At 40.0% G+C, this 17,391-nt stretch overlaps 2 protein-coding genes across 2 annotated transcripts in view; both read left to right on the top strand.

Moving 5' to 3' along the window:
* The window catches only part of LOC116326875 (microtubule-associated serine/threonine-protein kinase 1-like), a 39,785-nt gene extending 34,495 nt beyond the window's left edge, over positions 1–5,290 (top strand). The window contains exon 26 of the mRNA XM_039610957.1: positions 335–5,290. Within this exon, the coding sequence (XP_039466891.1) occupies positions 335–1,941 (1,607 nt within the window). The 3' untranslated portion in view covers positions 1,942–5,290. The remainder of the gene's footprint in view (positions 1–334) is intronic.
* Positions 5,291–5,454: 164 nt separating this feature from the next.
* On the top strand, positions 5,455–15,614 carry LOC116326918 (cysteine protease ATG4D-like). Its single transcript, XM_031748361.2, has 11 exons — positions 5,455–5,608; positions 8,916–9,166; positions 9,269–9,352; positions 9,467–9,640; positions 11,291–11,579; positions 11,662–11,729; positions 11,977–12,104; positions 12,285–12,363; positions 12,460–12,533; positions 14,626–14,745; positions 14,965–15,614. Exons 2-11 carry the CDS (start codon positions 8,974–8,976, stop codon positions 15,133–15,135), a joined length of 1,380 nt encoding a protein of 459 aa, XP_031604221.2. The 5' UTR covers positions 5,455–5,608; positions 8,916–8,973; the 3' UTR covers positions 15,136–15,614.
* The last annotated feature ends 1,777 nt before the right edge of the window (positions 15,615–17,391 follow it).

Here is a 17,391-nt window from a genome sequence, read left to right as displayed (position 1 = left end):
TTAACTAAATGATTTATATCATCTGGCTTAATGAATAGATAAAACTGGGTATCACCTGCATAGAAATTAAAATATATGGAGTGTTTTCTAGTAATATTGCCTAAGGGAAGCATATATAATGTTCAAAAGAAACTTTGTTTTGAGGAAAAATAAGGCGAAAGAGCTGCGTTTCACTGCTCTTTCTAGTTTAACATTGCAAGTATGTTTCATGTGTTTCATCACACTACCGTTATATAATTTAGCCTACAACTCAAGACACATGAGTAGAAAACACAGACATATTCATTTCATTGTGTTAGGAAAAAAATAGTCAAATTTCCTTCTTTTTCCTCAGGTACATCATCCCAGAGCAGCTCCCCGGCCTCCAGCACCCCTAACTCACCTGCAACCACTCACCACATGAGACCCAGCTCCCTACATGGGCTGTCTCCCAAACTTCACCGGCAGTACCGCTCAGCTCGCTGCAAATCTGCTGGCAACATCCCATTGTCTCCCCTGGCTCACACCCCGTCCCCGACCACCTCCTCTCCCCCACCTCTCACTGGGCACACAGTAGGGAGCTCCAATACCACGCAGATGTTTCCTGCCAAGCTGCACTCCTCACCTCCTGTTGCCCGCCCACGTCCCAAGAGTGCGGAGCCACCCAGGTCCCCTTTGCTGCAGCGGGTGCAGTCTGCGGAGAAGCTAGGAGCACCGATTTTGCCTTCTTCCTCTTCGTCATCATCATCCCCCTCTCCTCTGACAGGCGGGGTGTCGTTACGCAAGCATAGCCTGGAGGTGACACACGGGGACTACAGGAGAGAGTCCTTCCACTGTGAGCACAGTCTACAAAGTCTGCTAGAGATGGAAGGAGAAAACGGACCCGCTCCCCCATCTCCTTCATCATCGTCCTCCCCTTCTCCTCCTATGGGAGGGGAGGTTGGAGGCCTAAAGCCTTCGAGAAGGCTGGGAAGGCAGGAATCGCCACTCAGCCGTGACACACTCTTAACAGCAAGAGAGAAAGAAGTCCAAACCACAGAGTCTGAGCTTGCTGGGTCACAAACTGAGAGTGCAGCTTCTAAAGCAGAGTCTAAGACGAGCGTTGTTGACACATGTAAAACGTTACTTCCTGCTGAGGTTGCAAAGAGTCATGGATGTGGAGCTGCAGTTGAAATCAAGCCCAGTGCTTCATCTTCAGAGGTTAAGTCTGGTTCTGGGATCAAAGCTCCAAGTTCAAGCCCTTCCGGTTCTGAGGCAGCAACTTTTAAGAGTAAACCCAGCGAGAAAATGTCTCCTTCAGGCACGTCAAAGGGCCTGCTAAAGCAAGACACCAAGCAGCAAAGTGCACAAACAGATAGTGGACCTGCAACAAAAGCTCAGGAGAAGACTGAGGAGAAAGCAAAAGGCCCTTCAGCTGCACACAAAGGGACCTTTCAGAAAGCATCTACAGAGCAGCTCAAGCAGCGTAAAGGTACAGACACGATAGAGAAAGGAGCAAGCGATAAAGCAAGTGATACCACCAAGCTCAAAGGACCTACACCTGTAATTCCAAGCCAGGGTCAAGCCCACGCTGCAGCCAGATGCAAAGAGGAGAAGCCAACAAACAGAGGAGTCAAGGAGGAGAGGCAACACCTGGAGGTGCTGGAGGAGAACCCAATGTCGCCTTCCTCTAATGCAGCCTCACCCGCCTCGAGCAAGTCACGGCCCATGTCTCCGGGGGATAAAGCCAGCTTCGTTACCCAGCTCACAAGCGTGGCCAAAACAGTCCTCGGGCCTATGAAGGCGGGATCACAAGAGGGAGGCAAGGCAAAAGACATATCCAAGTCTGGTGAAGAGAAGCGGGGAAGCGCTGCAGGAAAAGGAGAAGCTTCGTCTCTCAGTCTCCGCCGGGGGGCTCAGACAGCAGCCAGCACTATCCAATCTGATAAAGGAAACATTCGCAGCTCCAAGCATCACTCGTGATAAGAGCTTCAGAGGGAGTGCGATTGTCCCATGCAATGCCTTTTAAACTGTAGCATCAAGCAAACATATCATGAATTTACACGAAATATAAATGTAGAGACATGCTGAAAAAAAGACCAAAATAGATGACAGAACAAAGTTGCATCAGCTGGCTCCTGCTGGAAAACGTGTGCACATGGTGTCCTAATGTAGACCTGTGTATGTACTGTATGTTCATCACATTATGTTGTATATAGTACAAACAAATGCATATGTCTGAATGCATGTCTAACACTGTACATGGGAAATGAAAGAATATTTAAAAAAATTAAAATTATACAGCAGACCTTAAGGTAGAGAACACTGTGAACAACTTTTCAACTGAACACAGCCACATGCGCAAACAGGTCGGAGTCTGTTATCCTTGTATGGGGGTCCAGTAGTGCCAACATTATGTTCACGTGTTCGCTGTGTGTGTCGATTTGACATGTGACAAAATATTTTTTTATGTTGTTTCAAAGACTTAACTCGTAGCAAGAAGAAAAAACTGTGAAAGACAGAATTGATTTTAAAAATGCTCTTATGTAATAGCATTTTTATTGTGAGTGAGCTCCACAATATGTTGAAGATTACTTTCTGTTATGGCTCTCAGGCTCTGGAACAATCTACTTAAGGTCCTTCCAAACAGCTGATAATTTTAAATAACTTTTAGAGACCCAACAAATTGTGTTTGCTTTTAGTCAAATTTGAGGCGTTTCATAGTTTTTGTCAAGTCTCCTGTGAAAATGTTCTTACTGCTTGTTTACTCGGTTGTTGTTTCTATTTGTAAATTTTGATCAATTTATTTTTTACACTGGGGTTTACATTTCATGTTATTTATTTATTTATTAGTAATTTTGCCTTTCATTTATGCTTTTCATTTAATATTTAAAAAATACCAGTTTTATTTAGGTTTTTAAGTACAGTTAGGTCAATGACTTTTTGGACAATAACACATTTTAAAAAATATTTTTAGACCAACACAGTGAATTTTAAGATGGTTTAGCACAGATTTTGCATTAACTGTGTTATAGGCATTTTTATACACAGTCCCCAAGTTTCAGAGGTTCAAAATTAGTTAAACAAACCAGCATGATTTTAAAAATCAGGATTGTTTTTAATACTTAGATGAAAATCCTTTGCGATCCCGCTGACATCAGCAAATGCTGTTTCAGAAGCTCTGCTAGACCCTTACTGCATCTGCCTTCAGTTGCTGCTTGTTTATGGGTCTGTCTGCATCTCCTGTTTCTTTGCTTTTAGAAACTCTTGGGTTCATTTTGCAGTTTGCTTTAGGTCATTATCCAGCTGCACCGTGAAGAGCTGTCTGATCAGTTTTGCAGTGTTTGTCTGAAACCGAGCAGAAAGCATAGTCCTGTACACTTCACTAAATGCATCCTGCTGCTTCTTTCAGCAGTCACATCATCAATAAACACTAGTGCCTCAGTTCCACTGACAGCCAAACATGTCCATGCCATAACACTGCCTCCAAGCATGTTTGACGGATGATGTGGTGTGCTTCAGATCAGGAGCTGTTTCTCTTTTTCTCCTTATTTTTCTTTATTGATTATTCTGATCCTTCCGTATTTCATATTTGTAGGCTTTGACAACCTTCACAAAAGTGTTCCCAGAAATGAAATCTGCAATCATTCACTTCAGTTGTGTTTGAAAATGTCCCAAAAACTTATGGACCTAACTGTATGGTGGTTTCTACGTTTTGCATTTCTGTTTTTAGAGACCTGGACTGTTGATACATTTGCCTCACATGGAAAGCATCTTCGGTCACCGTCTGCTGTTTTCAAACATAACTTGACATGTTAAGCAGACATAAGCAGTGAGCATGTGAACATAATTTTGGCACACATGCCTCATTTAAATGGGCATTACATTACATCAGCTCTATCATTTAGTTCAGTATGACACGAACTGTATTTTCTTTAGTCTTTAGTTACTAAAAGGGATCAGGCACAGAAAGGTTTTTCATGTGTCGTGCACTTGGGGGGTCAAACAATCCTGAACTCTGGACCAAGATACCAAAATGCTTGCAGTGACTGAACTAGAATGGGGATCAGCTGATTTGTTCCAGATGTGTTTAAGGGCTGGATTTTGAGACACTGGTGAGGTGATCTTGCACTGGGACACTATGCAATGTGTTAATGATGCGAGTTTTTTCTCTGTGTGTGTGTCCTCAATATTACATTTACATTGTGCTCTAGATGAGAAAAAAATAAGGGGAAAGGGTTGCAATAAGCCAAGAATTTAGTTTAAATAGCTGTCTCTGCTGGTCATAGTGAAATGTGCAATTACATATTTTAGCCTATTAAGTGAATATATAAGTGTGCTCAGAGTGTGGTAAGGAGACAAACTGGAGACAGAAGCGTAATGAAAGTACAACTTAGAGGAGATTTTGCAGTTTCACTCGCTCTTTGTTATTTATGCAGAAGTACAGTTTATAGTGTAATAGGTGTGCAGGAAAGTGCCAGTGTTTTCATTTAGGGATAATGTGATGTTTTTGTTGGGTTTTTTGTACTTAAATGTGTAACAATATGCAATCCAAAAGTGCCCAGTTCCATAAAACTGAGCATCCTCGTCAGTGATACCGTAGTAGGCTGTACACAGAAGTAGATCTGTCAAGAGGATTTTAGTGTTAAGGTGATGTTTATTGTTGTGTGTTCAAGTGATCTTGATAGATTTCGGACTCCAGGTACAAGACCTGGTTTAGACTGCCACCTTGTGGATGAACTAAGTTGACACCCGAGGACCTGAGGTACACAAAAAACTAGTGAACGTTTAATGAGCAGTCTGCTATCTTCTTCCTGTGGATCTTTCTAACCCACACATTATAGTTCTGATTGATTATTGATGAACATCTTTGAATCAGATTCATATGACGTGGTTTAAAAGACCTGATGTTTAGACAATAAACAGTGGTGGTTTCTGTGTGATGTGAGGAAAAAAATGCACTTTATGTTGTGTCAAATGTTTTTATTTTTTCTTATATTTTTTTTCTATTTGCTGTATTTAGTAAACTTTGTATTTATTTAAAATTCTGATTTACTACTAACATTAGTTCATGTTCTGATGCTGATTAAGTTTAGAATGAGAAATTTACCAAATCTATGTGGCTAGCCCATCCTGTGCAGTTTTGACTAGTCTTTCTATTAAGTCGGAAGCTGTGATGTTGCTGTCACATCTATTTTTGTCCAAGTGTTAGGCGTGTTTACAAGAACTTTGCTTTCTCAGACTATTGTTGTCCATTACATTGTTACATACCTAATAGCCACTGTCGTGAAAAAACAATGCAAAAACAAACAAACTAAAATAAAAAAAAACCTAAAATAAAAAAGCATATAGTGCAGAATAAAATGCAAAAAAATAGTTCTTTTGTCTCACTTTTTTGAGTCTAACGTGAACGTCCGCCCTGAGAGTCGGGTCTCACTGTTATTGGTCCTCCGTTGGCCAATCACAGGAGTGACAACACGTGACCTGTATAAACAGGAAGTGAGCGCAACTTGACCGCTGCTGTTCGAAGAGTTCGAAGACCGAGCGAAACTGAGCCCAACAAAACGAAAACAGACCGGCACATTTCATTCACATTTGCTTACGGACTCATTCTTATCAACGGAGGTAGAATGACACTACCGAAATGAAGGTAAAAATTTATCTATTTATGTGTTAATTCGCTTCATTTTGTTTGACAGAGGTGTCACTGGTGTATTCACACAGCGCTGTAGTTCACTGTAAACTAGTTTGATTCCGTGCCACTCGCTTATGGAAGGTAACGTTACAATTTAGGTATTTGAACTGAAAGACTTAATGCTTCTTATTTTTATTTAGTCTAAGAGATGTTTCAAATTTAATTAAAAAACAAAACAAAAACGTGAGCACATCATAATACGCGGTTCAGTATTAAACCAGTTTCCCAAGCTTTACCGGACTTCTGAAGTATTTCAATTGTGAGACGTTTGAAGTGAACGACCGAAGAGGGAGACTAATTTCCACTAACTAAAACTTGTAGATCATGGATGCCAAACTTTTACATCATGGGGACCAAATACAGCTCACTTTGACCTTAAGTGGGCCAGACCAGTGAAACTTCCCTTTCTCTGAGTGCAAAGACATTTAACTAGACATTTAATCCCCGAGATGCCCATGATTTAAGGGAAAAAAAGGTGCAATTTAACAGGATGTAAGTCTTAGTTATTTTGTTCATTTACAGAAAATACAAAACACTAAAAACAAGAAATCTCTATAGTAGATACTGAAAAACGGTATATTTTCTGTTATTTAATTGTTTACTTAAGTACTTTGGTGTAGCATGAATGGCATTGTGGGGGAGCGGAGGTGTCTTTTGTCAGTAAGATCAAACGTAAAACTCATGAAAATACAGTTAAAAGTCCAAAATCCATGCACTTTTTCACATTGTTCAAAGGTGTCCAGTTACCTGGATTGGAGCCTCTCGTGGGTCGATTCTGGCTCCTGGGCCTTATGTTTGATGCCCCTTTCTTAAATGGTTCTGTTTTAAAGTAACTGTGAAATACACATACTCAACTGAAATATAGAAAGTTAAGAGGTCAAAATAATTACCCTTTTTTTCAGTTGAGCGTTGTGTTGTTTCCTTTCCTATATCATTTTTTTTTTTATCTCAAGTTTTATGTTGTTCCCCATCTGAGGAGGCCCTTAGCCTGAACTGGAGAGTCACCAAAACTAAGCTACTGATCTGTTTATGAAGTTCTGCTAACAGCACCAACTCAATCAGTCCACTGATGCAACCGTATTAACAAACTCATATACAGTGGCTTGCAAAAGTATTCGGCCCCCTTGAACTTTTCCACATTTTGTCACATTACAGCCACAAACATGAATCAATTTTATTGGAATTCTACGTGAAAGACCAATACAAAGTGGTGTACACGTGAGAAGTGGAACGAAAATCATACATGATTCCAAACATTTTTTACAAATAAATAACTGCAGAGTGGGGTGTGCGTAATTATTCAGCCCCCTGAGTCAATACTTTGTAGAACCACCTTTTGCTGCAATTCCAGCTGCCAGTCTTTTAGGGTATGTCTCTACCAGCTTTGCACATCTAGAGACTGAAATCCTTGCCCATTCTTCTTTGCAAAACAGCTCCAGCTCAGTCAGATTAGATGGACAGCGTTTGTGAACAGCAGTTTTCAGATCTTGCCACAGATTCTCGATTGGATTTAGATCTGGACTTTGACTGGGCCATTCTAACACATGGATATGTTTTGTTTTAAACCATTCCATTGCTGCCCTGGCTTTATGTTTAGGGTCGTCGTCCTGCTGGAAGGTGAACCTCCGCCCCAGTCTCAAGTCTTTTGCAGACTCCAAGAGGTTTTCTTCCAAGATTGCCCTGTATTTGGCTCCATCCATCTTCCCATCAACTCTGACCAGCTTCCCTGTCCCTGCTGAAGAGAAGCACCCCCAGAGCATGATGCTGCCACCACCATATTTGACAGTGGGGATGGTGTGTTCAGAGTGATGAGCAGTGTGTTTTCCGCCACACATAGCGTTTTGCATTTTGGCCAAAAAGTTCCATTTTGGTCTCATCTGACCAGAGCACCTTCTTCCACATGTTTGCTGTGTCCCCCACATGGCTTGTGGCAAACTGCAAACGGGACTTATGATTTTCTGTTAACAATGGCTTTCTTCTTGCCACTCTTCCATAAAGGCCAGCTTTGTGCAGTGCACGACTAATAGTTGTCCTATGGACAGATTCCCCCACCTGAGCTGTAGATCTCTGCAGCTCGTCCAGAGTCACCATGGGCCTCTTGGCTGCATTTCTGATCAGCGCTCTCCTTGTTCGGCCTGTGAGTTTAGGTGGACGGCCTTGTCTTGGTAGGTTTACAGTTGTGCCATACTCCTTCCATTTCTGGATGATGGCTTGAACAGTGCTCCGTGGGATGTTCAAGGCTTGGGAAATCTTTTTGTAGCCTAAGCCTGCTTTAAATTTCTCAATAACTCAATCTCTGACCTGTCTGGTGTGTTCTTTGGGCTTCATGGTGTTGTTGCTCCCAGTATTCTCTTAGACAACCTCTGAGGCCATCACAGGCCAGCTGTATTTGTACTGACATTAGATTACACACAGGTGCACTCTATTTAGTCATTAGCACTCATCAGGCAGTGTCTATGGGCAACTGACTGCACTCAGACCAAAGGGGGCTGAATAATTACGCACACCCCACTTTTCAGTTATTTATTTGTAAAAAATGTTTGGAATCATGTATGATTTTCGTTCCACTTCTCACGTGTACACCACTTTGTATTGGTCTTTCACCTGGAATTCCAATAAAATTGATTCATGTTTGTGGCTGTAATGTGACAAAATGTGGAAAAGTTCAAGGGGGCCGAATACTTTTGCAAGCCACTGTAGCCAGTTTCACAGACATAGATTAAGCCTACTCCCAGACTAAAAGAAAACTGACCCATGATTCAGAACATGAAACTATATCAGTCATTGGGTCAATTTGTGAGCAATACAAGCACATTTGTTTCTGATAATTTACTTCATTTTGCTTTTTTGTGCAGAATTTTACACTGTTGTCTTGGGACTTTTACACTTTGTTTACTCACCTAGCTACACATATTACATGAACATGTAAATGCAGCACTTTGCCAAAATCCGTTTTCTAAAATTTCAGAGTTGGTGGCCAAATGTTAGTTAAAATAAGAAACCAGCAAGTCTCCTGCTGCAGTTAAATAGGCATATCTGAAATTCCTTGAGTCACAGGGTGCCGTCACGTGCTTTCTTTTTCCTTACTGACACGGATAATTAATGGCTTTGCTGTGTCTAACGTTAGCTTCTGAGATCTGCTAGTAGAGTTTGTGTGTTGCAAGAATAAATTCTATAATTATTCCATCTGGGTGCATCATCCATGGCTGATTGCGTCATATGTATTTAACTGGGCTATTATTATTTTTTTCTCTGTGTGTAGGCTGCTGTGGTGATAATGAGCAATTCTTCTTGCTCCATCGTGGTCATCTCTACATGTTATGAATCCTAGCACCTCCTATGCTCAGTTTGTGGGTCAGTCTGCTGCTGATGACCTCATGGATGATTGGGTCTTCTTCTCTACTGAATCGGCTCCATCTCAGGGCCTAGAAGAGAGCAGGGATGATCAGGAGGTAGAGGACACAGGCAGATTCAAAGACAAGTTGGTCTCAGCATGGAACAGCGTCAAATACGGTCAGTTCTTTTCTGTCACAGACTGAAAATAAGTGATGTGGTGAGCAGACCTGCTTGTCCTGTGTTTTGTGAAAGTAAACAGTTACCGTTTTTCCCTTTCAGGCTGGACCTTGAAGCAAAAATCCAAATTTAGCAAGCGCTCTCCTGTGTTCATGCTGGGGAAATCCTATGAGCTCAAAGATGAAGGTGAGGCATTTTGTAGGAGTAGAGCATTTGTCCCATGTAAACCCTGAAACGATCTGTCATGTGACTGTAAAAGCAATGGAGAAAATTGTAATTGTGCCTCTGTAATTGTTCCAGGAGAGCAACAGCATTTTCGTCGCTGCTTTGCATCGCTCCTGTGGTTTACATACAGACGGGGTTTCCGTCCGCTCCCCGGCTCCTCTCTGACCACCGACAGCGGTTGGGGTTGTGTTCTACGCTCCAGCCAGATGCTGCTGGCACAGGGCCTGCTACTGCATCTGATGCCACCAGGTGATTACACACAGTCATGCTACAGTATCACATACATAGTCTGATCAACAAGTGAAAAGACATCCAGAGATTATTTTCATTTTCATTCAAACAGACTGGCTTTACTTTCAGCTTTGATTGAAAGTTACCCTCAGTCAAAAGTTACCCCCACCCCCACCCCTCCCCCAGGGGCTCAAATGTAACTGGACAAACTAACATACAGATAAATAAAATTGTTTTATTAGAATCCTTTGCAGTCAATATTTCTCTGAAATCTAAAGGAAGTTAGACTAAACAGTGGGTTCCTCCTTCTCCTTCCTCCTTCTAAATAAAATTATTGTTTTATTAGAATCCTTTGCAGTCAATATTTCTCTGAAATCAAAACAGTGGGTTCCTCCTCCTTAGGCCTTTTATTGCTTTTTCCTCATTCTGGGGTCTTTCTGCCCTCACTTCTGTCTTTAGCAGGTAAAATTCAGCTTGATTGTTTTGAGTTGCTCAGGTGATCGATTCAGCCATTGTCGAGTATTTTATGTCTTTGCCTTTAAATGTTTCTGAAGTATTTTTAAGTGTGTTTTAGGTCATTGTCCATCTGTGCTATTTAAAAACACTGTCCAGTCAGCTTTGCTGCAGTTGGCTGAATCTGGGAAGAAAGTTTAACTCTATGCACTTCAGATTTCATCCAGATGCATCTGTCTTCCGTGATCACCCATAAACACTAGTGATCCAGCACCAGTGGAAGCCAAGCGTGCCAAAACATCGTGCTGACTGCTCTGTGGTTTACAAAAGGATGTTGTGTGATTCGGATTATGGGTCTAATTTTAGTCTCATTTCTCCAAAACATGAAGAATCAGTTCATTCATGGCTGCCTCCTGCAGAATGTTCTTTACTTGGCTGTGTGGCCTAAAGAAGTTTTGCTTTATCCTGAAGTGATGCTCCACCATTTTTGCGCTTTTTTTTTTTTTTTTTTTTTTTTTTATGCTAGGAAAGTTGTACTTATGTATTTCGTCAGAATGTAAATGTTGATTTGATTCATACTATTTGTGCGGTCTTTCTGATTGGTTTATTTTTGCAGCTCAGTGATGGACTGTTTGCTTAACTTGCACTGGAATCTCCTTTGACTGTTTAGTATTTTGGGGTTCACAGTTTTAGCAGCTTTCATGCCACGATTGGAATCACCTGCTGACATTAATCTACTAAACTGGTAAAGCGCCATGAAGCAGCCTTGGATTCAGTTGTCAAGTTACATTTGAGCACCTGCAAATGGGGAACGGTGCATAACAGTGAATGCAATTCCTGTAAAATAAATGCTATTTTTTATACTTATTTTACAGTTTAACTCTATTCTACCATAGTGAGCTATAGGAAATTAAACAAAGTTGTCTGTGTACACAAAGGGCAAATGAAAAATACCACAATCTTTAGAAGTTTTGTTGCAGAATTTTATATCACATCAAGTTAAACACAACAAATAATTAACATACAGTAGGTAGAATGGTATATAGCTCGATAAAATTTTACAGTATGGCAAAACAAATATCTTAATAAGAAAAAAACTCATCTGAAATGAAAATCATTTTGTCACAGATGAGAACAGTGGAAAACTGCGTTTTACTTCTCAGTGAAACAAATATACAAACTCTGCAATAACGGCTGTCTTTTTTTTCTTTAAAGGTTGGACCTGGTCTGGGAACCAACGTGTGGTCAAAGATGACATGGACCTGATTCACTCTGTGAACGATGGATTTAGTTCGAGTGAAAGGGAAAGCAAGAGAAGTCGACATTTGAGCTGGGGGTCCATCCTGGACAGACCCACGGAGGGTACACCCAGAAGGATTTTACGCTGGTTTGCAGACAACCCCACAGCTCCCTTTGGCATACATCGGCTTGTAGAACTGGGCAAAAGCTCAGGGAAGAAGGCTGGGGACTGGTATGGTCCATCCATTGCGGCACATATCCTCCGGTAAGACTTAAATTGATGACGTAAGAGACCAGTCGTATTAAAAAGTTTATCATCTCTAACGGTGAAGGTCATTCTGTTTCAGGAAAGCTGTGGAAGCTGCAGTAGTGGACCTTCCCAATCTAGTTGCGTATGTAGCACAAGATTGCACCAGTGAGTGTTATCTTTATAGTGTTTGCAACAGAACATATTTTATTTTTTAAGAAGAGGAGATTGTGGATAAACTCTTTAAAAAGTTGATCCTTTAAAAAAAAAAAAATGGTGGGTTGTTTTTTTTGTTTTGTTTTTTTCGGTTGTTTTTTTTTTGTTGTTTTTTTTTTTAAGGGCTTAAATTCGTGTTGGAAAGATTCAATGAGTCGAACGGACTTGTCTTTAGATGTCTCTTTCCTCCTTTGTTCAGTCTACCTGCAGGATGTGAGGAAGTTGTGCGAACGGCCTCCCCCTCAGCACTGGAAATCTGTCCTCATCCTGGTTCCTGTGCGTCTTGGCGGACAAGATCTCAATCCATCCTACATCACCAGTGTCAAAGTACTGAACCAGTATTTTTACGTAATGTAATCTGGGTGCCTTACAGTACTTAGAGATTTGTCTAAGTACTGTAAGGCTTTTGTTTGTGAATAGTTTCTGGGGTTTTTGTTTTGTTTTTTGTTAAAGCAAAACTGGATCTCTGAATGAAAAACTCCGTCATTCCTTTTGTCTTTCAAACAGAAACTCTTGATGTTGGAGTGCTGCATCGGGATCATTGGCGGCAAACCAAAGCACTCTTTGTTCTTCGTTGGCTTCCAGGGTAAGCCAAGTAAATTGTGTGTTATGATTATTGTGTTGAGCCATTTCATATCCATCCTTACATTTTCTTTCTTCCTCTGGCGCGTCTGTGCCAAAGATGACCATCTGCTCTACTTGGACCCTCATTACTGTCAGCCCACAGTGGATGTAACAAAGAACTTTCCCTTGGAGGTATGAGCAACCATTTCTCTTCTTCTTTCTGGCTTTCTGTTTTGTTTCCTCTTGTGATCACTTTTGTAAGGTGAGACATGCCACCACAGCTCTACAGTACCTCTTTTCCACTGACTCGAGCCTCTGCTTGTGCCAAACTCAAATGGATTCGAAACATTTTTGTTGAAAAATAAATAAAAAGCTCGCACCATCATGCACAAAATTCCTGGTTTCAAAATTAGCATCAATATTAATATCAAGAAATGTTCATGTGATTCACAGATTACTTTGCTATGTATTGTTTGCCTGTGAAACCGTTCAAAATCTAGACTGGTTTTTAAAAGTAACGAGTAGAACTGGCTCAGCAACTTTGGGTAAGATGAACCCTCAAATTACTCCTTCATCAGTATCACTGCGTGTTCCATATAGGTTCATTTGAGTTGTGAACTGGAACACTGTATGAAATATTTTAAAGTTTATATAGGTCTTTGAATAAAAACCATTCAATTCTGACTTTTTAGTAGTTTTTCCATAGTATAGTTGTTCATATATGTACCTGGCAAGCAAAAGATTGCAGTTTATTCCAGTCAGAGAAAAAAATGCCTTCAGGGTTTTGTCAGGTAAAAATCCAACATGTGTTGCTACTTGCTGTAGCGACCCATTGTGACAAGGGCACATCTAAAAATAGTATTTAGATGCTGAGCTTTTAGTGAGCAAAGACTAAAACTGAGTACAAATAAAAGCACTAAGATGGACAACAGGGATAAGCTTGGGTTCAAGACAGTGTTTGCAGACTGACCTCGCTATAACGACGCAGTGATGCTAAATATTCTTTTTCTTTTAATTAACAAATACAATATGCAAACACTTCAGGGCTCTTGAAGGGAAGAAGAACCATACCCTGGTGTTGAGACAAGAAATGGACAACTACATAAATGATAATAGAACAGAAGGATATGTGAGTCCGTCAAAGAAATCTAGAAAATATTTTGAGAACTTTCTTCCGTCCACTTGAACTTTGCATGGTTCGATTTATGCAAAAATATTTTGCTTGCATAATCGGATTAATTACCAGAGTCCAGTTACCCCAGTTTTCACTCACATACTTGTACTGGTAGTGAGCAAACCTGTATTATTCTGAGTGAAGCCAGTTTTGAAAATCATTCCAAAATTCATATTCATGTTTTACAATGGAAGAAGAAAATATGTTCCACAGCTTCATTACACTGGATAAGACTGCCCTTTTTAAAAATACAAAAAATGTAATGAATTTATTTTTTTGCATCACACTCACTAAATGGACCATATTTGCTTTTTAGTTTACCCGGGTAATACTTTGTTGACAAAAGGTTTATTATTAACCTGTTAGTGTCGGATATCTTTCAGTCAGTGGCCTCGATTCTGACACAATCAGAATCTGTTCAATCATTCATTTAATGGGCATTTGAAGTTCAATTTTACCCAAAATTGTTTATGACTTAAAGGTGGTTATTTAATTTACAAAAAAAAAAAAAAAAAGTTACATTATGCCTATAAATCTACATAGATTAGTGTGTCCAATAAATTCTCATAAAATAGTGATTAATCTAATAAAAATAAATAGAAGTGCATTTGTGGTTAGTGGAGGCTGCCATGTTCCTGCACCATATTTGAATACAGTGGCCAGGAAGGACGTCTCCTTTCTGACTAATCACATTTTACATTTGTAATTGCTGTTGTCATCAGCAGGTTAGACATGCAAACCTCCCGCTTCCTGATAAAACAACAAGTTTACATCAAGAAACTGGACATTTTAACCATTTATGCACTTTTTTTTAACCTTCTTCCATCTCTTTGAGTGTGTTAGCTCTTAACTGTTTAACTTCTCCTTTTAGATAACCTCTCTACTTACATCCTTGCTAGCATGTTTTCATGCACTCTGAGTATATGGACTGGATGCCCATTTTGTCTATGAAGTAATGAGTTCTGTTAAACCCTGACAGCTGCAGTAGCACCACCTGGTGTACAAATATCCACATGTTTGTTGAATCGTCAATATGAGACGTTTTGGAGTTTCTCCTCTGAGCCTAATGAGATTTTTGTGTGATCCCATTTCTCTCCCCACTGCTTACAGTCGTTTCACTGTAAGAATCCCAGGAAAATGCCTTTCTCTCGCATGGACCCCAGCTGCACCATCGGATTTTATGCAAAAGGACAAATGGAGTTTGAGTCATTATGCACAAGTGTTAATGAGGTATGTGCATGGATAATTTGGGCTTCTGTTCCAGGAGCCTGAGGTTGCCGTGTAGCTTTTATTACATGAAATATGATTTGTGTTAGACCTGGTCTAAATTTCTTTTGTCCTTTTTTACAAAACAAAACAAAATGCGATCAAGTTCATTTGAAGGAATTATTCTACTCTTCACTGACTGCTTATTGTTATTAGTTCTAGTTCACCTTCTGTCTCCCACAGGCTGTCTCAGCGTCTGCAGAGACATACCCCATGTTTATATTTGAAGAAGGAAAAACACGGGAGGAAGCGAGAGCAAACACACCCACGCACAGCGTCACCTTCCTACAGAGGAAGACCCAACTGGGAAGAGTTGATACAAGCAACAGCATGGACGAGTTTGTTCTATTGTAAACATAAAAAGATCATCTCTGCCCTGATGGAGGGCCTTCACTGAATTATCAACATAGCATTTTGCACTTTTTGGAAATTACTGAGCATAAGAACATTGTCCTCATCATTCACACGCAGTGAGGTAGATGGACTCCTTAGTAGTTTCATGGGAAGTGGTTATGCATCGCTACTGAGAATGTTATATTTTATTGCAGTTTGTATTTATTTTTAATTTTTAGAGGTAAATACTTTAATTTCATCAGCTCTCGTCATCCTAATTGACTTGAGATTAGCCAAATATCCTTGAGGTCATGTCCCTGTCTGCTACACTTCAAGTCATCTGTGATTGATTTCGCACAAGTGAATAGATGAATTTTTCTTGAAAGGGTTTTATAAAGTTACATAGAGATACTCTCACTGGAAAATGATGAAGTTTACTGAAAATGTTATTGGCTAGCTTGTTTTTTGCAGTCTAAATAAATTAGGAATGAGAAAATTAATTTATGAAAAAGAAATAAGCATTCACTGTAGTGCACCTCTTACTTTAACTACTGCATTTCCTGTTTATACTGACCTTATGAAAACATCAAACTTGATTGAGAAGAGGGGCAAGAACAAAAAAGATGATTTGCCATGAAAGAATAATTGTTTTCAGTGATGCTTATTTAGTTCATTTCACAACAATGGTCAACTCGTGGAGCTTTAAAATGTAATATATTACCCCGCAATAAGCGAGAACTACAGTGATATGACCATCCTTGATGAGCAACTGGTTGGTGATGGTACGGAGGTAGAGCTCCCCTTTAACAGGAAGAAGCTTCTGTGGGAAGCTTCTTCCTGTTAAACCACAGATCATCTTGGGGCAGCCATCTGAAACAACAACAATTTTTGTCCCCCTCCTCTTTTCTAAGCAGCCATCATGATAATGTTGACTCAGTGCCTTGCATGTAATACAATACAAATGGTACTAAAGTTAAGGTAGTAATGGTTGCTTTCAGAATCCCTGCTCTTTTTCATTTGGCTTCCCCTGTATGTGATAATCCAGGACAATGAGTCATCAGTCTTTAGGAAGGGGCCTCCAGTTCCCTCCGGTGGCACCTTTACTATCCACAAATTTCCATTTCAGTCTGTCCTGGAAGGTCTCGGGAGAGCAGAGCATACCTGTGCTGCCTTCTCCAAGAACTGGGAGAAAAAAAACATAGCCAACACATCCAGACCATTTCAGACTCGTATGTTGGTTTTGATTCTGTCGTTATATCCAAAGGAGCATGTGTTGATGTGAACGTAGGCCAGTTCTTGGTTCAGCTTCAGCTGCACCTCGATGAGTGCATGAGGCTTAAAATAAAACACTTGTGTATTGATTTTGTTATAGTTGAAATAATGGATATTTATGGATTCTGATGCAGTCTTCTCTTCCTTTACAGTGACTGCATGGATGTTTGACAAAAAGACAAGTTATATTTAGGCATAGTTTGTACAGCTGCAAAGAGTGAAACTACACAAAAGTGGGGGAGTTAAAACAGAGCGGTAACCCCAAAATCCCTGTAAAACCTACCAGGTGGTTAGCTCTAGTCTTCTTGCCCAACCAGTGAAGGCTCATCCCTCAGAAGTCCAACCTGATTCTTACTTTGGGTGTTTCCCTTTTGCTACCATATCGAGCACCTTAGCATGGGATTGTGTCCAATCCAGTTTAAAGACACAGTCATGACCTCACCTTCCTTAAGCTGATCAGTCACATGTCAGCTAGGTTCCACCGTGTGACGGTAAATATTCTTCTTGATCATGCTAAAAAGATTGATGAGCAGTTGAAACATTTTTAAGCTCATAAGTATGATTTACATGATACACGTTTTAGAATGATGACAACAAATAACATTAAGGTAAATGAAAAGTACATGGTCCCTACATAAAGCAGAAGATCCTGCTTTATCTAAATAATGTATGGTATATTCAAATTATTTAGAGTACTATTTTATTCATCTTAATATGCAGTTTGACCCAATGCTATTGTCTTTGCAGCATTTTATATGTTCACATGCCTTTGTTTGTTTCATATTATAGTAGGGTTACAGTGTGTCTTTACATGTATCTTTTTTAAGTATTTCCTTTCGTAGTGTAAACGGCAAACCAATTATTAGATAATGTGTCTTAAACGCTGATCAACAACACACATTGGCCACAAGGTTACAAAGATATATTATTATTAGGTACAAACAAAGCAATAATGACATGAAAGAAAAGTGCACTCGACACCGTTTTCGTGCCACAGTTTATTTA

This window comes from Oreochromis aureus, linkage group 4 (genome assembly GCF_013358895.1).
Source record: "Oreochromis aureus strain Israel breed Guangdong linkage group 4, ZZ_aureus, whole genome shotgun sequence".
NCBI lineage: Eukaryota > Metazoa > Chordata > Actinopteri > Cichliformes > Cichlidae > Oreochromis > Oreochromis aureus.
The sequence above is the reverse complement of the archived record's forward strand: the minus strand, read 5'-3'. Positions and strand labels throughout refer to the sequence as shown.

Excerpts from the sequence above, each read along its gene's own strand:
- LOC116326918 (XM_031748361.2), top strand. The coding sequence starts at position 8,974 with ATGAATCCTAGCACCTCCTATGCTCAGTTTGTGGGTCAGTCTGCTGCT. Across the intron at positions 11,580-11,661 it reads ATTGCGGCACATATCCTCCG|GAAAGCTGTGGAAGCTGCAG; the intron begins GTAAGACTTAAA and ends ATTCTGTTTCAG. Across the intron at positions 12,364-12,459 it reads GTTCTTCGTTGGCTTCCAGG|ATGACCATCTGCTCTACTTG; the intron begins GTAAGCCAAGTA and ends TCTGTGCCAAAG.